Source organism: Echinops telfairi, unplaced genomic scaffold (assembly GCF_000313985.2).
Source record: "Echinops telfairi isolate 266 unplaced genomic scaffold, ASM31398v2 ScPeMD7_7467;HRSCAF=8505_1, whole genome shotgun sequence".
Lineage (NCBI taxonomy): Eukaryota > Metazoa > Chordata > Mammalia > Afrosoricida > Tenrecidae > Echinops > Echinops telfairi.
The window spans coordinates 30,701,516-30,725,015 of NW_022111368.1; the positions used below are offsets into that span (position 1 = coordinate 30,701,516).

Consider the following 23,500-nt stretch of genomic DNA (forward strand, 5'->3'; position numbering starts at 1 on the left):
AGCACACACACATCTAACTGATTGCATGGTGGAAAGAGACAAGGGCAGTATCAGCAACTAAAACCAAGCCAGTGGCTGGCTCTGGAAGAGACTAGCAGATGCACGTATGTGTGCTCAGGTTGAAGCTGAAGAAAATTAAAACAAACCCGTGAGAGATAAAAATACAGCTTTAAGTGCATCCCACCTGAATTTCTCAGAACATCTCAAGAACAGATTTGATGCATTGAACACTAATGACAGAACACCTGATAAGTTGTGGGGCGACATCATGAACACCATTCATGAAGAAAGCAATGTGTCATTAAAGAGGCAGGCAGGAAAGAAAAGATCAAAGGACATGTCAGGAAAGACTCTGAAGCTTCCTCGTACTCAGAGTAGGTAAGGCACGTGGAAGAAACGATGAAGTTAAAGGGCCGAGTAGAAAACTGCCAAGCGCAGCTCAGGAAGAAAAAGTAAAATGTTATAATGAAATGTGCAAGGACCTAGAATTAGAAAAACAAAAAGGAAGAAAGAAAGAACAGGCTTGGCATATTGTAAACTGAAAGAACTAACGTTTCATGAGGTAGCATATAAGTAAGAAACAATGGTACTGACGGAAAAAGTTGAAGCTGCACTGAAAGCATTAAGTGAAAACAAGGCTGAGGAAAGGATGGAATACTAATTGAAATGTTTCAACGAGCTGATGAAGAACTGGGAAAAAACTCCCTGGTTTATACCAAGAAATGTGGAAGACAGCTCCTTGGCCAACTATCTGGAAGAGATCCATATTTGTACCCATTCCAAAGAAAGGTGGCCCCCAAATGCTCAAACTATATCACTGATAGCACATGCAAGTAAAGTGTTGCTGAGGCTCACCCAACAACAGTTGCAGCAGTCCACTGACAGGGAGCTGATGCCAGAGGCCCAGGCTGTATGCAGAGGAGGGCGCAGAACAAGGGATATCACAGCTGATGTCAGATGGATCTTGGCTGAAAGCAGAGACTACTAGAAAGATGTTACTTGTATTTTATTGACTAACCAAAGACATTTCGCTACATAGACCAGAACAAACTATGGACAGCCTTGAAAAGAATGGGAATTCCCGAACATTTCATTGTGCTCATGCAGTACCTATATATGGATCAAGAGGCAGTTGTATGACCAGAACAAGGGATGGTGTGAAATCAAGAAAGGTGTGTGTCAGGGTTGTGTCTTTTTACCATACTTATTTAATCTGTATGCTGAGAAAATAATCAAGAAGTAGTATTCCAGATGGCAATCACTCCATTAACTTGTCTCAAGGCCTCCTCCAGTGGCTATCTTTTTAATGGTATCCATCTGGGAATTCTGCTGCACAAATCATACGGAATGTGGAAAACAAATAGTAGCAGACCCATGTCTGGCATAAGGCCAGAAGATAAGCCCCCGAGGTTGGAATTCATTCAAAATTTGACTGTAGAAGAATTGCCTCCTCAAAGTACAGTCAACCTTAATGACATGGATGGAGCAAAGCTGCTGGGACCTATGGGAAACAGAAGGATTTCTCTCCTTCTGTCTCCCCCAAATATATGCCAGACTTAGCTGCTTGAGAATGACTCTACACTTGGAGGTCATCAGGAGTCAATCAGAGGTCATTCTTCCCAAGAGCTATCAGCCATCTAGACCAAGGAGACACCACTGTTTATCCCACAACAAGAAGGGGGCACTCCCTTCTGATAAGGATAGTAGTTGTCTGTTTCCTTGTAGGAGACACCAGAGAGGTCAAACCCACCCAAGGATGACCAAAGTTAGGCTACCATCATGAATCTAGAGTCCGCCCACCTTGTCACATGTATACCCCTAGACCTTCCCATTCCTATGGGCACACCCCTAGCTCATTCCCTTCCTGTTACACTTATGCCTATCATAGATCCCCTTCCTACAATGTGTACGCCTGTTGTACTGCCCCTTCCTGTGACGTGTGGTAACCTGTAATCATGTCCCCCTAATGAGATAGAACCCTTAGTTAGCCATAAAGAAGTGGCTTTCCCCGGCCCTCGCGCCCGGGGTCTCTCCTGCTCTCACTCCCGGGGTCTCTCCTGTGAGAATCTCGTGCCACCAAGCGGGGCTGAGGTGAGCGTGCTACCATGAACTGTGTCTGACTCCTTTATTCCACTCTCTCCTCTACCTCTCGTGCTATGACTTCACTGTAATCTTTACTTATTATCGCTGTACAATTGCGCCTACCGGACCTGCGATGATTTGTGGGGGACCCTCTTCACCCCACATATTACAATGAAATGTGCAGACGCCTGGAGTTAGGAAGCCACACAGAAAGAACACACTGAGTATTTCTCTAGCTGAAAGAACAGTAGGGGGAAAAATCAAACCAGAATTGCAGTACTGAAGAATTCTATGGGCAAAATACTGAATGATGCAAGAAATAGCAGTAGAAAACTCCAAATATCTGAGTTAAGATGACCCCGTCGTCAGACAAAATACCATTTGGAACAATTAACATTTCCTAGACTACTGTGCTGTAAAATTAGATATCAATAATAGGAAGAGCAAAGGGAAAAAACAAACCATGGAAACTGAACAACACAAAGTTTTAAAACTACTGGATAATTGATGAACTAAGAAATGAAATTTTAAGATTCCTTAAAATAAATGAGGACCAAAATACATCGTCAATACCTTTGGAACACAGGAAAGGTAATAGTCATAGGGTAATTTATGGGAATAAACCAAATCAAAAACCAAATTCACTGGCATCGAGTCATTGCTGACTCATGGAGACCCCCTGTAGGTTTCTGAGAAGAACTGTTTACAGGAGTAGGAAGCCAGTCTTTCTCTTGAGGCGCTGCTGGTGGTTTTGAACTGCCAACCACACTGGATCACAGACCAACTCACAACCACTACACCACCAGGAATAAACACACATGTGAAAAAAAATAACCAAAATCAAATACCTTAACCCAGCCTCTTCAACAACTAGAGCAAATGCAATAAAATAAATAAATAAACTTTCATCACCAAGAGAAAGTACACAAATGAATCAGGGCACAGAAACACAACAGGAAAAATTAACAAGACAAGAAGTTGGTTCTTTGAAAAGATTAACAGAGTTGATGAACTGGCAAACTTAACAAAGGAAAGGAAAAGGAAGATGCAAGTATCAATGCAATGAAAGGAATACAGTCACTGTACTGAAAAGAACTGGTCTACACGCAACCATTTCAGAAAGGAGCATACGATCAGGAGTTGATGGTACTGAAAGAAAGTGTCTAAGCTGCATTGATCCCACTCTGCAGACAGGCAAGGATCAACATCAAAAGGTAACAAAAGCACTTCTTCCGCTGCCCTTGCCCCTCCCACCCTCTATGCAGAATGACCAGTTGCTGTAAATGAGGGAAGTGGCCCCAGCAATAGACGGGCTTTGCGAAGCACCATACCCCAAGCCATACAGAGAGGAGGAGCTGTCACAGAGAGGGAGACAATGATAAGCGAAGATCTGCCACCCTAAGAAGTGTTCAATGTTTTGGGTTTTGGGGGTGTGTTTTTTTGCAGAGTAAGCAGTGTGAGCAAAAACTCCAAATACTGAGAAGAACTGAGAAAGTTATCACCTTGGACAATTCCAATGTCCCAGCCAAAATAAAAATCAGAAGATAAACTAAGAGAATATAAACGAGAATATAAAAGAATACAGGGGCGTGAAAGCACATCCAGAAGTTACATAATGAAAAAACCGATGGATAGAATGTATCAGCAGTAACATAATTAAAGATTTAAGGGAAAACATAAGTAATTTAAAGAAATAAGAGAAGCCATTTAAGAACAAAAGAAGGATCGAAAAAAGATGCTACAACTGAAAGGGACAATAACTAAATGAAAATACAATTAAAGAGCGTACTCTCAGATTTATTGATCAGATAGAAGAATCAGTGAATTGTAGGATAAGATAGTTAATACTACTGAGGCTAAGAACAGCAAAAAATGACATCTCATCAAAGCTGAGTGTTATGGATTTATAGGACAATAACAAGAGATCTAATAGATGCATCATGAGAATTCCATAAGGAAATGAGAAAGGAGCAGCAAGAATATTTGAATAAATAATGATAGAAAATTTTCCCAATCTGAGAGGGGCATGAGTTTACAAATTGAAGCAGCTCAAAGAACCTCCAAGCAGAATAAACCCAAAAGGATCTGTGCCGAGATACAATGCTACTCTCAAAAGGTAACACAAGAATCTGAAAATAGTGAGAGATGCAAATGTGAGAGATCCCAAATAAGGTTAAATGCTGATTCCTCTCTGCCCTCCCCCCCTTTAAAACACTGGAAGAGAGAAGGTAATAGTATATGTTCTTTTTTCCCCCCCTTTAAAAATCATTTTATTGGGGGCTCGTACAACTCTTATCACAATCCATACATAGATCCATTGTATCAAGCACATTTGCACATCCGTTGCCATCATTGTTCTCAAAACATTTGCTTTCTACTTGAGCCCTTGGTATCGGCTTCTCATTTTTCCTCTCCCTCTCTGAACCTCCTCCCCTCACTCACACAAACCCTTGATGATCTATAAATTATTATTATTTTCTACAACAGTTTCTTTGTTGTACCATTTTTCTACCACTACCCACCATTCTACAACAGTCCCCCTTCCTGGCTGGAATTGAAAATTCCAGCCAGGAAGGGGGACTTCTAAGGGCCACAGTCTCGAAGGAGCAACCTGGGGAAGTAAATTTGCTCTCTTCTATAATTTTGATTCTGTTCTACACTTTTACACTCTATCCCAGATCTTTTAAAGAAAAGGATCACATTAAAAGAAAGGGTACAATTAGAATCACAACTTACCTCATTGCATTTCTTAACAACATCTGGCCCAGGTAAGGCACTAAGAAGAGCTATTGTAAGATAACGATTTAGCAACTTCCCCAATCCGAGTTCTTGCAAGATCTTATCTGGGAGGAGTCCATTCCAAAGAAGAATGTTGCGAAAGAGCTGAAATAAAATACCAAGTAAATTTGTATCCTTTTCACAAAGGAGAATTGTATTAATCTCAAAAAAACATAAAAGCCAATCAAATTCAATCACTTCATACACATGAGAAATTGGACAAGGCATAAGGAACACTAAAGGAGAATGGATGCATTTGGATTGTGGTGCTGGTGCAAAACAGTGAAGGTACCACTGACTGCCAAAAGAACAAGCCAGAGTATCCCTTGGATGCAAGGATGGTGAGACTTTGTCTTACATACTTTGGACATATCCCTGGAGAAGGACATCATGCTTATAAAGTGGACAGGCAGCGACGAAGAGGAAGGCCCTCAAGGAGATGGATTGTCTGTGTGGCTGCTACAATGGGCTCAGCACTGGAACAACTGGGAGGGCCATGCAGTGTGTCGTCCTTTTGTGCTAAGGTTGAAAGTGACTCAATGCCACTTAGCAACAACAAGCACAACAAATTCCAGACCCTAGCTTCCTCTCCCTAATCCATTCCCTCCCTGAATACATGATCAAAAGGCCGCATGAAGGACTGCCAGCAAAGGGACTGCCAGTCGCCAATGTCTGACTTTGAGAACTTTATTTCACGGCTATGTAAAATTAACATGTGAGTTTAAATATAACTTGAATAAAGTACTCAAAATAATTTCTAATAAATATTGCTGTCTTTTTCTCCAATAAATCCAAACTTTCAGTGTATTTTATGGCGTTTTCTACTTTCTTTCCAGTACAATAATACTTTTACCATGAAGCTACATGCAGTTTTACTAAAATGCAATTCTTTATAACTTTCATGTCAAAAATCGTGTTGCTCCTTCTTCCTGGCAATCCACAAGGCAAAGAATATATCACCACGGAACGAGTTTGGCTGAGTAGCCCATGATCGTCAAACTTTCTCTCACTCTCATTGGTGACATGTAACAACCTGATCTTCAGTTTTGAAAACCCTTCTCCAAGCTTCCCTGAAGCCACTCTTCTAAAGCTCCTTTGGAGAGTTCCACTTTTTCTGTTCACTACGCATGTCAGTGTCTCCCGATTCTTTGAGCTCTTTTCATGCTTTGCCTCATCGCCTCGGAGGCTGCCCACTCATGACCCTGGTGCCTAAGTGGGTTGACTCCCAAGACTCCAGCTCACATCTGCTCCCCGAAACTCAGACTCCTCGATCCAGTTGACTGAGAACATATGTCATTTGGGTACCTTCAACTCACAACGTCCAGAGCAGTTCTCAACATCCTTTCCCCTTCAAATCGTTTCTTCTTCCTGTATCCCTTCCAATATCTATAAGGGACACTATCATTAGCTAACGTGGCCAGCACCCTATACTTCCTGCATGTAATCAATTTGTCGGCATGTCCTTGTAATTCCTCATCCTAAACATCATTTGAACACATATTTTCACCATTACCACTGCTTCTCACTAACCCGATTACTTTATTCTTTATCTTTTTCAATTAGGGTTTGACCAATGATGGCCAAGTACACCTGCTGTCTGTTTTGGTAAATTCCACGAACTAGAGATGACTTTTACATTTTTAAAGTGGCTAGAAATAAAATTGGCCGTAGGGTATTTTGTCACATGTGAAAACCATATGGCATCCAAATGTTAGTGCCCTTAATACAATTTCACTGGATTCACACTTAATTATGGCTTCTTTTGTACCAGTGAGCAAGCTGAGCATCTGTCATAGAAATCACATGGTCTGCAAAAACTCAAAACATGCACTACATGTTCCGTTACGGAACATGCCCGTCGGTTTCTATTCTATAGTAAGCTGTATCTAAAACAAGTATGCATAGGGTTCGTTTGCATTCCTCTGCTTACCTTTAGGCCTGACCAGAACTGTCTTTCTTGGAACTTTGAATGTGGTGATGCTCTGTTTTCTACGACACTTTTTTAAAAGAAAAGAAAGAGGATATGCAGAGAATTGTGGTATTTCAGAACCAATAATGAAAACATAGATTTCCCAGTAACCACATAGCCTTAAAATTCCTGTGATATCAGAATAACAAATGCACATACATTTTGACCTAACAGTTGAATGTCTGGGGCTGCCCTCTTTGAATATACTTGCACACGTAAACAATATGCGTGTAATACTTTGTTTCATTGTTGGTAATGGGAACCACTCATATGCTCCTTTGTTATTCATCTAGACTCCCAGCACTATCGAGTCAATTCTGACTAACAGCAACCCTATCGGACAGAGTCAAACTGCCCCACAAGGTTTTCAAGAAGATAATCTGTACAGGATCAGGTGTGCATCGTCAACCTTTTGGTTAGCAGCGAGCCTGTAACCAATACACCACCATCAGTTAGAGTACGTCTACATACGAAATGTTATGTAGTTTAAATTAAAGATGACATAAAAAGGTGTCAAAGATTTGCTAAGTAAAGAGAATAAGATATGAAATACTGATTTTAACCACTTACAATATACTTCATTTTTGGCAAAAAGAGAAAAATAGCATTAATCAGCATTTAGTTTATCTGTGTGAAGAAATTCTAAAAGATAAACAAAAATAATCAGTGATTATTAATGCATGTGGGGGAGGGCAGAATGTGGACAGTCAGAGGTAAGGAATAGAAAGGAAGAGCCTTTTCATTTTAAAAATAAAAGTTAACATAGGAGTATTATTTATTTTAGTAACTACACATACACGTTGTACCAGATGTTTTCCTTGTGGACATCTCTTCATGACTTAAAATGGTAGCTTTCTCTGCTCTCCTCGGAAGATGCCCCGCTGCTGCAGGGCAGACCCACTTCCTGGAGGCAGCGCGGTTCAGGACACAACTGGGCTCCACGGGGCTGCCAAGGGCAGGTTTCTTTCACAACTAGATCACCAAGTCTTTCTTTGGTGTGGACTTGAACTACTAGCCTTCTGGTAACCAATGAGCACATTAACTGTTTGCCCAATCCAGGGATTCTACTTGGAAAGTTTAGAGACGCCCCTCCCCTCTCTTTTCCCTCCATAAAGCAATTCAATCTATTAGTTGCATTTAATGGATAACTGTAGTTCACAAAGCACTCACTATGACTAGATGCTTTCTTAGCAACCATATGAATAGCTATCAAATATTACTAATTTTCTAATTGCAAGTGAAGTCAGAACTCACCGATACAGTTTTGACCCCAGTGATATTCTTTCGAGGCCTCCTGCTGTACTTTTTTCATAATATCCTGTGAGGTAAACACTAATTGTTTCTGTTTTACAGATGAGGGTAATGACACACAGGCATGCCCAAAGTCAAATGGTGGATCCAATCTCAAGAATTTGTGTTTCTAACCACTTTGCTATGCTGCTGCTCAAATTCCTAGCACATTCTGAAAAAATTATGAATGTTGTCATGGACTGAACTACAGCTCCCCCAAACGTGTCAATTTTGCTGGGTCATGATTCTCGGTGGCCTGGCAGTTAAGTAAAAACCCCCTGTGATGTGAAGCAATCTTAAGTGATCAGTCAGTCTGTCAGTTGTCAGAGATGCCACACCCCTCACAACCCCGATCCACAGAAAGGGAGTTTCTCTGGGTCTCCAGTACCTTTGATCTCACCAAAACTGGAAGGAGAAAAAAGTGAGCAGCGATGGACCCACCACTATAAACACACGAAGGAGCAGAGCTTGTCTCTGGGGCCAGGTCCCTGTGCCGGAAGCTCCCTGGAAGGGCTGATGCCAAGACATGAAATCCCCAACAAATCCTGGGCCCACGAGGCTGAACGAGCACAAGGATCTTCCTCCTACACTGCACGCCGACAAAGAGAGAGTGCCTCCTTCCCTTGGAGCTGGCATTCTGAATTCAGATCTCTGCTCTCATGGTTCATGGAACTGAATTTGTTTGGAAAAGCTAATCATTTGTGGTATTTGTTACAGCAGCAGTAGGCAAGTGAGGCATAAAATGCCCGAGAAATATTATGTGGAGATTTCAATATGTACAGTAATAGAATATATGTATGTATGCTTTGTAAACATTTAAATAGTTTCTTTCTCATTATATTACCTGCATTAAATGATTAGCTATTTCAGCCCAACTGAAAATTAAGAGCACTTACCTCTTTGGATATAGGGGAATAAAAACATCATCTTCTATGGCCTTCTTTATTCTTGAAGCAATGGAATTAAGTAAATCCTAAATTTGAAAAGCGTAAGTGATAATCATACATGGAAATAAGCTTAACATAAAAAGTAATTTGAACAGTAGTCTAAGTTTGTACACGCTCATAAAGTCAGGTGCTAAAAAGTAAGGAGTGAAGCATCCTGTAGGCACGGGCTCCATGCTGAGACTCCTAGATTCCGGAGACAGTTGTAAAACTAGAGATGGCAATAGGAAATGAGCTTACTGCTCCTAACAGTGAGTGCCTAATTCCCCTACATGGCTATTACAATTCTTCTTGTATTAGCCTCTATGTTTTCCTTATTGACTTATAGATGTCTTCTCCATACAGTCTAGCTATGTCTCCTCTGCTGGTTTGTCTGTGTTCTAGACATCATCTTTGGCCAATTCATAGTATAATTTGTATACTGAAAATATTCAGTCATAGGGTATTTTAAGCATGTCATGCTATAGCCATCTTCTAGTAATACTATCTAGGCAGTTAGTTTACGACGACGTTTCCAATGCCATTGAATTGATTTCAACTCACAATGACCCCAAACAGGGTTCCTGAAGCTGGTGGGTTTGAACCACTGACCTTGTGGTCAGCAATTCAATGCATAACTGACAGTGCCATCAGGGAATATAGATATTTAATGAAAGAATCTTAAACAAATCAAAATTAAAAAATAATAATAGTATATGATACAGAGCAAGTTATTTTTCAATAGTCAACCACAATGTTTGTAACACAAATTAAGTTGCCATCTACCCTTTACTAACCTAATTACTCTTAAATGCAGAATTCAACCAAATATACTTTTCATAATAAGTGTATCTAACCTATGTAATATTTCTCTTTTCATGAAATGATATTCTTCATGTGACCATGCATTAGTATTTAATTAATAGTAAAACACACAAAACATAAGTTGGACACATAGAAACGGTTCAACTGGCGTGTTCAGTGTAGTTGGTTATGCACTGGGCTAACCCCAAGGTCAGTATTTGAACTCTCCATCAGCTCCAAAGCAGAAAGATAAAGACTTTCTGCAACTGTAAAGATTTACAGCCTCTTGCACTTAGTTCTACACCCAAGTGAAGAACAATTAGTTCGTATGACAGGGCCCTGCTTAATGCTCACCCTCATGAAGAGATAACTGAAGATACGGGTGCTATAACAAAGTGTGGTGTGGTAAAGAAACTAGGTGGTGCCTGGCTATCAGACAAAAGAGCTTATGGGGTCTTAAAGGCTTATCTTTAAACAAGGAAACATCTAAGTGAGACATCAACTAAGTTTATAAGGAAGAAACACACTAGCCCATGTGACACGTGAAATGTAATTCATATAATCCAAGTCCAAAGGAGGACATGGTATCAGAGCTTGGATTGCAAACCCCTGGTTTGCAGGAGGGTGTGGATGACAGTGGATGCCCAAAATCCATTTGTATGTGTACACACGCATACAGACACCTCTGTAAATATATTGTGAAGTGGCATTGAAAAGGCACTGATAAGGCCCAACCATCAGTTTTTAGGCTGCTCAGTATATGCATATATGGACAGGTCTTGGGGTACCCAGGGGAGAAGGAGAATAAGTATCTGTCATGGCAGAAACAGCTCTGTCTTTGTGTACTTCACTTGAGAAGGTTCTGCTGTCGGAATAAAAGTCTGAAATCTATTCATCTATCTAAATACCGTGGCTGCACCAAAAGGCTCAAATGTAGGAACAATTTGAGGATGGCTCGGAACTGGACAGTGCTTTGTTCTGTTGTACACTGGAGTCAGTATGAGTAAAAGCTGACTCAGTGGTATCTAACAGTAATCACACCTATACACCTACATGAAGCTTAGATTCATTTTCTTATCTCCATTAACATGTCAGTTAACTATGCCTCAGTGGCACAGTGATTATGCCTTACGCTGCAGTCCAGCGGTTCAAAACTACCAGCCACTCCACGTGAGAAAGGCGGGGCTTTCTGCTCCTGGAAGCGCATCTTGGAAACTCCCGGGAGCAGGTCTACACCTTGTGCTACCGGGTTGCTCTGTGTCAGCATTGACTCAATGACAGTGTTTTTATCTTTTTCTGAGTAGAGGCCACTTTGAGCCCTTTTTTGATGTTAGTTTATTTCCTTGGTCCTAGCTTATCCTGCAGAATTATACAGAATAGATTATTCTATGTAACAATCCTTCAGATATCAAGACTGTGGTCATATTTTCCCTATACCTTCTATTTCTTACATCATCTTTGTAGGTACACTCCACTTAATATGCTTCTACCCAGAATTACATGCACAATTTCAGGGAGGTTTAATCTGTGGGTAGAAAGCAAAACACTTTGACTTGAAACAGCACATACCTCTGGATTCTAGCAAATCTATCTGTTGTTGAAGCGATTGCTTGTTTACTTAGACTGGTTTACTGCTGGTCATAACCCTTAGCTTAGCTTTGCTGCTTCAAAATTGTATCTCTCCATTTTTTATGTGGTTGAATTTTTTAACACAAAGAATGGATAGACTTTAACTTCTTTTCAATTTCATCCCATGAGTTAATCCATTATTTTTGTTTTCTGAAATTCTTTTGTATTCTCTTATCCATATATCAAATGATAGAAATCCTAGCATGTTTGCACTGGCAAATTAAATTGGTATTTTACAGTCTCATTCCGTTCAATAAACTGTGACCAAAGTAAAGCTGAAAAGATTCGATACTAAGGAGACTTCCCTTAGGTAACCTCATTTCTATTAATCAGTATGCTTTAGATACAATCTACTAGTTTCTATGTACCTGCTAAGCTAATCTTTTCACATATGATTTATAAGACATGATAAGACAGTTAAAAATACATTTTTATTCTTAAAAATCTGACTGCCACTGAGTCGATTCTAACTAACCCACCACACCACCAGGCCCCTTGTTTTATACATCCTTGATTTCTGTCTCTGAAAGAAAATGGGGCACTGTTTGAAGATTTGCTTCGATAAACACAGTCTTTTGTGTTTAGGAACTCTGTCAATGATAGATGATAGTAATTACTGCTTTCTTTCTTTAAGTATTTCTAACTTGCCATTGCACTTTAGAATCTTTAGAACCTTATCAAGAATCAAAACCAGGCATTAGCTTACAGAATGTACTTGCTTCTCATTTGTGAAACAAGAACTATGATGACTCCATTCTCCTGTAACCTTCCCTTCCTCATCTTCTTCAATTGCTTACACATTACAATGCACTGATTTGACTGGCAGACAGTCTTAGTTACACAAAACATCATGTGGCACAGTGGTTGTCAACTGAGGACGGTACTCTCCAAGGTGGCATTTGTGCATGTCTGTAGGTATTATGGACTGTCAAGACAGGGTATTTGCTACTGGCTTCGAGAGTGTAGATGCCAGGGTACTGGCTAAGCATTCTAGAAGGCAGAGTGGTTCTCAACCTTCCTCATGCCGCGACCCTTTCATACAGTTCCTCATGTTGTGACCCCCAACCACCAATTTATTTTTGTTGCTACTTCTTAACTATAATTTTCGGGCGACCCCTGGTTATTCGACCCCCAACGGGGTTGTCACCCACAGTTGGAGAACCGCTGTTATAAAGCATAGAGAAGTGTGTCTTTGCCCCACCCCACGACAAAGATTTATCTGGTGTTGATGTCTATATTACCAAGGCTGAAAAACCTTGATGTAGTTCAGCCTTATACTAATGCGAAAGAACCCATCATTCATAGTGGGAGGGCTTTAAGAGTAAAAAATTTCATTACAAAAATCTTATGAGCAATCTGTAATACTGATGAAAAATGTCAGTGATTACAAAATGCCTGGTCGCACACTAATATCGAAGTGACCTTTTACCAGTGACTTGTCCTTTTGGGCCCCAGTTTCTTCATTTTACAATGATTAACATATATTCCCACATTTTACAATGCTTTGAGGAAAAGATAAAGAAAAAGAATTTTATAAATGGAAAAGTATAATTTTCATTTAGGGTTTTTAAAAAAATCATTTTATTGGGGGCTCGTACAACTCTTATCATAATCCACACGTCCATCCATTATGTCAAGCACATTTGTATATTTGTTGCCATCATTTTCAAAGTATTTTCTTTCTACTTGAGCCCTTGGTATCAGCTTCTCATTTTTTCCCTTCCTTCTCCCACCCTCCCTCCCTCATGAACCCTTGATAATTTATAAAGTATTATTTTTCTCATTTAGGTTTTAATTACATAATCCTATAGAGAATCAAGTTATAGGTTTGCTTCCTCATAGTTCCTAATACTGGTTTTATACACACAATAAATACATTCCATCTGTGAATATAAACACTATCTCCCCACATATCTTCTTTTCTTTAGCTTAAATAACTGTAAACTCCTCCATGATTTTTATACATGGACTATTAGCCTGCTGTAGACAATGAGTTGGAAATACTCTTCTCCATTAGTAGCCATATGCCCAAATTCTATCCTTCAAGTCTCAGCTCAAATGGCATTGCTGACATGAATTTCTCTTCAGTTTCTTAATGCCCAACCTCAAAGTTCAACTATGAGCATACTACCTTCTCAATAACAGAATGATTAAAAAATAAAGTATCACAATGAAACTAAGATTGAGTAGCCTCTCAGCCAGGTCTCTGTACAAAGTTCATTATGTTAATAAACTCATTTCCACCATCACCCTAACATGAAAGTCTACCCTACTAAACTTTGAATTCTTAAGATGAGTACTCTTAATATTGGCAGAATACAAATAGCTAGTTAATATCATGAATGTAAGCTTTATTTTGAAGTCATTTTTAGAGCAGGGCCCCAATGCCACTGGAGTGTGGCCAAGAGTGAAGAAAATGAGTTTTGTTTTATTCTGCTGCTTTTTGAAGGGCTGAATTTGCACTAATGTGTTCATGTTTGGTCATGTCTGCAGGGCCAGGGACATTCAAAAAGCTGTAAGATGGTTGGCTGGGTTGTGGACTACGAAAACATGCCCGTTCATAGAGAGAAGTTAGCCCGTAAGAATCAAAGTAGTAATTTGGGTCTTATTACCTAGTCAGTCCTAGTTTCTATCAGACCTAAGTCTGTTGACAAATTGCTGTCTGTTAAGTACGTCTTCTGAATTTTCTATTAAAGATCTGTACAAAAGCAAAGTGACCACTAAATCAAGGAAATAATCACTCTAAGTACTGCCCGTTTGCCTTTACTTACTTTATTTTCACAAGTTGAATGTTCTTCCAGAATCATTCTGCAGTGGGTTATTAAATTTGTTGTCTGTGAGGTTGACAAAGGATCCCAAATGAATTCCACAAATTCTGAAACAAATATTTCAGTGATGCACAATTGGTTCGCTAGATTGTGTCTGCTTGTCACATGCTCTGGCAGCATCTCCCATCCCCACTGGATTCAACTCATCATGTCAGTTACGACAGGAACTCAGAGACATTCAATTCAGGCCGCATGCCCTGCACTCTTACCCAGCGCATCATCTTTTCACCTTCTACCCCAGAAACCCTCCATTGCAGCCTTTCGGAAACAAATGGTCAATTACTACCAAAACCTCTGCTGCGTTTTACCTTTTACTTTTTTACCCTGACCCTGCTCTCCCTTCGAGCAGTGTTTCCTTTGCTGCCTTCTCCAGAGAGAATTATTTTCTATTCTGCATCCTTCATATCTAGGAGGTACTACTTTTTCTTCATAAAACAACTGAGTTTATGATCTCCCCTCAGTAGGCTTTGACATACACACTCCCCTAACCTTGTTGACGGAGTCTTTATTCCAGAGGCCACCTCCTTTCATTCCCTGAGGACTGTCAGCTCCGGTACCCTGCCACTCTCTCCCACAGAATTCCTAAAATAATTGGCATTTCCAAATCCAAGCAGGTAACAGTTGCAGTACTCTGGCTTCTCAGATCCTTGATCACCTACCTCTTTCTTAATAACCTCAAGTTTCATCCTCCTCCCTCTGTCCCAGGACGGCACTCTACACCTTGTCAACACCAACTGAAACCCTCTGTAATCAAAATTTCATAGTCTAAGAGATGATAACCTCTTCTCCGCCAATCTTTCCAGCTCATTCCTTTTAGAATTCCTCAATCCTTCAGTATACCAGGACCTGCAATCTATTGATCCAGCCACCGTTTTATAAACCCTCGCTTAAATTTATAGTCAGCCATGACAACTAACATATTTTCTTATACCCACAATTTCCTTGCCTGTCTTGGGCTCTGCTGACTTTGCCTGACTAACCCACAGGCTCAGTTAAATCTGTCTTTTCACGAGTTTGTTTCTGCAATCATGCAGTTGCAGCACGGCTGGAGGAAAACAGACTTTAAATTCTTCATGATGAAGCCCCTTGTGAGGCCTTCCTGCTGCCTGGCTCTCACACTGTTTCCCTGGCCTTTCACTTTCCTCTCACCTACATGCTTATTTCAGACCTTTTTCTTCCTCCTTGCTCTCATCTGTTGATGGATTGATGGTCATAGATGACTATTTCATACGTTTACCCTTTTCCTCACTCTCAACTGATCATTTTACTTCCCAGTTTGATGAGAACATAGATGCAATCAGGAGAGAAACTCTCACTTGTCTCCTGTTCCTTCGGCCACAGCACGCATGCTCCTGGCGAAGGCCACCCTTTCCCTGGGCATGGGACTCTAACCACGCTGGTTTACTGGAACAAGACGCTGCTCCAGCAGCTCTGTTCACTCGCTCTGGCGTGTGGTTACTTCAGCTGGGTCTTTCTCATCAGCCTACAAACCAGCGACTGTTTCTCTTAATGAAAAATAGATTCCAATCTTCCTCCCACTGATCCTGCCCCATTTCTTTCCTTCCTTTGACAGGAACATTCCCAAAAATAAATAACAAATGATCCACAATAAAATCTACCTAAAAAAATCTGTCTAAATTAACACTCTCTAACTTCTCTTTTACTCCTTGAACTCCCTTCAATCAAACCTCATCTTCCACTATTCTATCCAAACTGCTCTCATCAAATCACAGATGACCTTCACATTGTAAAAGCCAAGGGTCAAGGCTAGTCCTGCTCTAACTTGAACTGCAACAGATGACCAGGATGTTTCCTCTTAAAACATTTTCTTCACTTGCCTTCTAGGAGACCACACTTCTCTGGCTTCCTGTCCGCCTTTCTGGTTTTCATTGTTGGCTGCTTGCCAACTCTTAGACCTTTAAATGCTGGAGAATCCCAACTCAGGCCACATACTTTCTCTTTCCTATCTACATCCTCTTCCTTAAAGGTCAGTCGTGGCTTTACATACCAGCAACATGCAAAGAATATCTAATTTGTCTTTAGCCTGGACCTCTTCTTTTGGACTCATATACTTAAGCCTACTTGACATCCATCGCTTGGATGAAAGGGATCTCAAATTTCACACATTCCAAACTGAGCTGTGGAAACAGCTCCCTGTCTTAAATCGTTCCTTTCAAAACCTCCCATTTCAGCAAATGGCAAATCTGTCCTAGTTGATTAGACAAAAGATCATGGAAACACTCTTGAGTCTTCTCATTCTGTTGAACCATAATAACCCATTAGTACATTTTGTTAGTGAGACCCTCACTAAATAGTTTAAAAACTACCTTCATGTTGTGACAATATTTATAGAGTGCAAGTGTGCTTAGTGCTACCTTCAAAGCAAACAAGAGAACTCTGTAACTTTTTGGTGTGGTGTGCTACACATTGACCTGCTAACCACAAGGTTTGTGGTTTGAACCCACCAGTCACTCCATGGGAGAATGATGAGGCTGTTTGTTCCCATAAAGATTTAAAGTCTTGGAAAGGGTTCCAAAGGGGCAGTTCTCTGCTGTCCTATACAGACTACGAATCAGGAGTCGATTCAATGGCGGTAATTTTGTTTGGACTTAACTTTTAACATACTATTTGAAACCACCAGTTGCTCTGCAGGAGAAAGATGGGGATTCTTACTCCTGAAAAGAGTTAGTCTCATAACTTCACAGGGGCTGTTCTACCATGTCCTATAGGGTCACTATGAGTTGGAATTGTTTCTATGGCAGTGGATGAGTTGAGCCCAAGACATATCTGCTGCCTGGTCTACTGTAAAAGCTTCTTGACTGGTTTCTATATAGCAATACTCAACACAGAGGCCAGAGTGATTCTGTTAAAATGCTAAAGTACATCAATCACTTCTTTGCTGTAGAAGAAGAGAAAGTTCATTCAGTGAGATCTTATTGGTGGTTGTTCATGACCTTGGCTAGGCCAATTTCAGCGGAGGCAGAAGCCTCATCACTAAAAAAGAAAAACCACATCGGCAATAGACAAGCTCTGCAATTATAGAAGCACAGTTCATCTTCATCACATATCAAGTTGCTAAGAGCCCTGTCACAGTGCAGCAACACTTTTGTCACCAAAAGTAAAAAGAAAGACAAAGTTCTATATTAAGTTAGGAAAACGAAGAAATGCACTATAAATTTAAGAAAGATTGAACACTAATGAGGCCAGTTCTTAACAAGGTATGTGACTGACAGGAGACAAATAATGGATGTATTAAAACAACTTGATGTAATGGGCTCTAAAGTACTTCTCTGGGAGCCCTGGCACAGTGGTTGCCACATTAGCCGCTAGCCACAAGTCAGTGGTTTGAAAAGCTTCAGCCACTCCACACAGGACAACAATGAAGCTGTCATCCCCTGTATTAGACCTAGTCTCAGAAACCCACAGGGGCAGTTTTGCTCTGTCCTAGAGGGTTGCTATGAGTCAGAGTCAACTCAGTGGCAGTACGTTCTTTTTTTGTATGTTTGGTTTGTGTTTATAAACATGATAAATATATGAAGATCATTAGCAACCACCTACTTATTTGTGGGAGTGTACAATTGTTAAATGAAGTATTTGGATTTTTCAGAAATCTACATTACTTTAGGAAGCACTGCTTTCTACATTATTATTAGTAGCACTAGTTAAAAGTGGCAACTTTCTAATATGCCCCCCCCATATGCCAAAAACTGCACTAAAAACTATATAAGGAAAAGCTCTAAAGTTTAATCAGCAGAGGTAAACTATAAACCTGGCTGATACAGCTTCTAAAATAGAGTGCTGCAGCTTTTGCTAACAGAGCTCCATTCTCGGGGACACGGTGAAACGGACCCGCATCAGATATTCTTCGGTGAAACGAGTCTTCGACATCAATGCTAGCTAAGAGCTCTGACTGTCCACAGCAGATCTAAGAGAAATGTGAAGTTTTTTCAAGAAAGGGGGGAAAAAGAAAAAATAGAGACATATACAATATGGATAGTTGAGTGCTAATATCAAATGACCTAGGTAGCATAAAGCAGAGTTATTATCACAAATGCTAAAGGGTCAGAAAATTGGCAGCAGGTAGCTATCCATACAGGTGTTCAATAACCCGCATTAATTATGATATCTGCTGATTTCTACTCCATACAACATTCCCAGGTGTCTAAGAACTTCTGAAACAAAACAAACAACCCAAAACAACTTCTGACAGCAACAGAAGCTAGTAATCTTATGCTCTATCAAATATCACTTTACATTTATAAAGCTCATAAAGAAGTACCTGTAAGTCGGGGAATCAGTGTTTTGTTGATGACGGCAGCCAGGATTTTTTTATCAGAACTAGCTTCCTCCTTGGAATCTTCCATTCTGCTATTCACAAATTCTTCTATAGACGTGAACCATGGCATCTGTTTCAAGCCCATGGATTCCAACTTATAGATAAAATGATAAAGGTTACAAACGAATTCTTAAGCACTAATTCTAAAACAGTTAACTTTTCCAAGAACTAGAGCTTTCCTGAGCCACAGGGGAGAAAAGGTCCATTCGTCCACACTGCAGCCTGCAGCACAAGGCCAGGAGCACATGACTAAGACAGATGATGTCTCCACAGGAAGAAGCTGCATTCTATGCATTAATTCAGATACTACATGCTCAATCAGTGTCACACAGCAAGCACTCCGTTCGGAGCAAAATAAACACTGACTAGAATAGCACTAGAAACATCCGTAGAAATTATTCATAAAAAACTCACCTGTCTTGAGCAACCTCTTCTGCTCCCTTAATTTTCAGAAGCGCAAACATGTAAATTACACGATTTAGTTTACTAGACAGATGTCCAATTATTAGTTGTTGAATGAACAGATCATTGTTAGGCATAATAGAATGCCCAATTTAGATCAAATGGTTACTACCTAGGCTGAGCCCGATGGACTCCCCAGCACTATCTTAGGAGACAATGTGGCTCTTGTACCCTGAGGACCATGCGGCCCTGACCCTAACAAGGGGCCAGCAGGCCTGCATGACTACAGCAGAGAAAGAGAAACGGACATTTATCCCCCACTTACTAAATCTTGGTCCTCAGCTTTCATCTCCTCCTAGAACTTCAGTTTCGCATTTGTTTGGTTACAAGGCGTAGCTATGCAAATGTTCCAATGCTATTTAAGTATCGATGAAGTGAAACCGCCCCCAAACCTTTTCTCGTTCTGGAGAGACCCCATTTTTATTAGTTGTCATTCTTCCTGTAAACCAGAATCGAAACCCTGAGGGCATCTTCGGATTTGGAGGGTTCCAGTGATCCTTTACATTCTACTGGCTTAAGTCATAACACTTACTGTAATCACTCTTCCATCCATCACTCTCACCCTATGTGTGGAATTAATCACCTTGAACTTGACTATAGCAACAGTTTTCAAGGATATACCTCCATTTCTCTTCTCCCTTCTCTTCAAGTTAGATTACTGCTCACCCACTGCCATCAAGTTAATTCCACGTCACAGTGACCCTACAGGCCAGGACAGCAAGGTCACAGAACTACAACTCTTCATCGGATAGAAAACCGAGTCTTACTCTGTGCAGTCGCTGGTGGTTTCCACATGGCTGACCCTGTGACATATTACGAACTACCACGCTGCCTGGGCTCCCTATAAGTGACTGTCTTTTCATCACGCCACTATCACTACACTTCTATTTCTCTCTCCCTCTTCCTCTTTAAGCCCTTCATACTCGTTTTAAAGCCCGCTTTAAGATCCTTCTCTATATAGCTTTTCCAGTGAACTCTTCCCAAAACACAATTTCCAACTTCAGAGGCCTTGGAACAAGGTTCTTAAGTCTAATTTCCCCACACAGACTATAAAATTCTTAAGGTACAATTACTAGCTTAAGCTTTTCCTGGGAGGTCCCAAAATTAACAAAGCTGTAGCTTAACAACAACAACAAAAGTATTCGCTGTACTAAAGGCCTATTGCCACTAAACTTTAAAAATCATGAAAGAACAAAGAAAAGAACGTACACATTTCTAAACCTTTGCTTCAAAGCACTAATTATCAGCAGCAGTGCTACGGGTAAGGCAATTTACAGCTCACCTGATAGCATGAGAACTTAAGTAATTAAGAAGATTATTTTTTCACAGACGGGGGCTTCAAAAAGTTCCTGGGAAATACCATTTCTAATGCAATTTTTCCACCAACTTTTGAAGTCTCCTCATATGTTATGCATGATTACCTTAAGAGGATTCCAATCAATTAGCTGAGTCCGTATTAGGGGATTTAACAGCTTCGGTATGCACAAACTAATGAAAGCTTCATAATAGGAATCTGGAAACTTTTCTCGCCATTGCCGAAATTTCAACAAAATGTTCTGAATGTTACAAAAATCTTCATGTACATCTTCAAAAATCTTCGCATGATTTTGTAAAATATCATCTGTAAAATAATTTCTTTATATTATGCCGTTGCTTGAGGACAAACTGAAGATGTCCTTGCTATTAAGACGTAAATTTGTTTTTAATTTAAAAATCACTTTAGTAACTGTAACATCAACACTGCTACTCAATACCACTTACCATGCATACCCCTGCTATATATCAAAGTGTTACCAATACATAACCTCATTTAATCACCACAGCTGTGTTACTACTCTACTTATTTACCACACACACACACACACACACACACACACACACACACACACACACACACACTAAAAAAACCCAAGTAGGCTCAGCTTAGTGATCTCAAGTAATTAAATGACTATCACCTTAAATAAGGCCCTTATTCAAACTCAAGTCTATTTAACTTCTAAGCCAACATTCTTTCAGCTACCCACATCTTACAATCACATAAGGCAAAAATAGTCTCACTAAATTTCGGTGTTTTGAATTAAGAATAGTGATACAGACAGTGTGTGGTGCTAACATAAAACTAAAGTGTTAATTTCCAACAAGAGATAAGGACTGAGGGAAAAACCATAAAGGAAATGGCTTGCTTTCCTTTCTCTCTAACAATTTCCAACTGTTTTATACAGCTTAGGTGTTTAAGGCTTAAAACCAAGGAAAACATGTTAACGAAGTACTTGGCACATTTTAAATACTTTTACTCGAGACCGATAAAAGCTTGGTGGCTCACCTTGGCCCTTTTGGAAGTCAGCCCCTTCTGCCGCAGGCGGTTCATCATCACTAGACGCGCCTTCCTCATGATCACAGTTGCCAGAAAGCGTCCTGGCCTGTCTTCTTCGTGCTCTGTATTTTGTAATAAACCAAAAATGAATGGAAAGTAAATAGCTCTTGCCAAAAATAAATACTTTCAAACAGTAAGAACAAATTCCCAGGGATATCATCATCAAATTCAGGTAGTTTTATGTTAATATTTTTGAAATCTTAGCAGTGTTAACCTGAATTTGTGATTCTCTTTCTTTTCAATTATGATTAGACATTCTTATTTAGGAAATTCTCATGGGCTACCGAGAATTGAAGATGGCATCCTAGGGACTTAAACGACTTTCTACGAGCAATTCCTAGCTCGATAAATCTCATTTTACTGATTCCTTTCAATTGACTCAGATTTAACAGGGTCTTTAAATTGGGGGGTTGAGTACAACCTATTTAAATTTTGGGTTTACATTATTCTCATAAATCATTTTTAGGTTACGGTTTAATCTATCACAGGCGTCAGCAGTGAGGAACCCTTGCTCAGTGATGCTCTAACTCTACATTGTTACCTTCGGAATTCCATTTCTTCTAAAATCTGTTGTGCCTTTTCATCTAAAGCCAAACTTCCATTGGTTGACGTCTCAGCCTTACCTGTTAAAGAATAAAACTAATTTCATATGGCAAATTCTCTAAAACAGTAGAGCAAAATATGTGAAACAAGTAGTATCTTGTATATAAACATAAACACACAAATAGTGTGCTCGAGCATCGTAAGTCATTATGCCGTGGCAATGTGATCCTAGTGCAGCGCTACCCAGCTGTTTGCTTGTTAAAAGAAACAGTACCATGGATGCAGAACAGAGGTCAGCATTTGAAAACAGTAACAAAATGCCACCACAAAATTTACTTCCTTAAACTTTTTTTTCAGCAGCTTTTACCAGTTTTTTTGTCCCTGTAGTCCAATGCTGAAAATATTTGTATTACAATATTCCATTCACATTACTTCTTTTCACCAGAAAGAGATAATGCAAAACAATGAAACCAACCCACTGCCATCAAGTTGGCTCTCTGACGCACAGCAAGCTAGAGGACCAAACCAGAACTGCCCCAGAAGGTTCTCAGAGCTCCAGGCCACAGAAGCCGAGGGCCACAGCCTGTTCCTGTGCAGTGCGGCTCTTTGGGGTAGCAGCTCAGAGTCTGATCACTGGGCTCGTTCACACTGGGCATGCACACACAATTTATGATCAACAAAATGCCATGTGGTCGAGAGACGAAGACTTTGCCTTTATTTGCTACTTAATTAGGTCTCATCTCTTTCACGATCTCCTGGCAATCCCTCAACCAAAAGTTATCTCTGAAAAATATAATATCAGTGTAATAAAAAAGGGGAGAATTCACCTCTTACTAGAAATTGTTTTATCTGAGCTGAAATCCATGATTTTTTTCTTTAAAGTTCCTATCAAATTTGTGGAAGGGTCCTGAACACTTTAGCATGAGGCTTCTGACACAGACTAGAGACTTATATGAACTATCTCAAAATAATCATTAAACGGGCCATAAACATATTTTGTCTTTAATACTAAATAATCATGTTATAATTTTTATGTTTAGTTTTAGACTAAGTTTGAGACATTTTAATGCCTTAGTTCTACATGTTTTAAAGTTTTTGGAAGGGTGAGTGAAAGGTTAGGGGGAAATATGTGAAAGAATTTGATAGTTTAACTTAAAGTATAATAAATTGACTATGAAAAACACTAACGTGATAATTGCTGTAAATACGCTGATTCATGTTTTAAGTCATCTTGCCTGCGTTTCATCAAGGTCATGGCTTGTTTTAAAACAAGTGCATGCATGGATGATTCAATTTCTTGAATGTCGATAATCTGAAATATATAAAAATAAGTAACATTTTGCAGGGTATGAACAATGAATTATGTAAAGTATAAAAAAGGGTAGCACAGGACCAGGTAGTGTTTTATTCTATTGTACGTGGAAACAACTTCATGAACCCTAACAAGACCATGTACACACACACACACACACAAAACTCATA

General features: G+C 39.9%; 1 protein-coding gene across 1 annotated transcript in view; it reads right to left on the bottom strand.

Annotated features, from left to right (window-relative positions):
- GCFC2 (GC-rich sequence DNA-binding factor 2) overlaps positions 1-23,500 on the bottom strand; it is a 60,903-nt gene that overhangs the window by 19,983 nt on the left and 17,420 nt on the right. The window contains exons 7-15 of the mRNA XM_045283992.1: positions 23,207-23,330; positions 22,017-22,098; positions 21,425-21,537; positions 20,523-20,722; positions 18,583-18,733; positions 14,247-14,350; positions 9,016-9,092; positions 6,791-6,857; positions 4,819-4,965 (exon numbers count right to left, since the gene is read on the bottom strand). Coding sequence (XP_045139927.1) covers positions 4,819-4,965; positions 6,791-6,857; positions 9,016-9,092; positions 14,247-14,350; positions 18,583-18,733; positions 20,523-20,722; positions 21,425-21,537; positions 22,017-22,098; positions 23,207-23,330 — 1,065 coding nt within the window. The remainder of the gene's footprint in view (positions 1-4,818; positions 4,966-6,790; positions 6,858-9,015; positions 9,093-14,246; positions 14,351-18,582; positions 18,734-20,522; positions 20,723-21,424; positions 21,538-22,016; positions 22,099-23,206; positions 23,331-23,500) is intronic.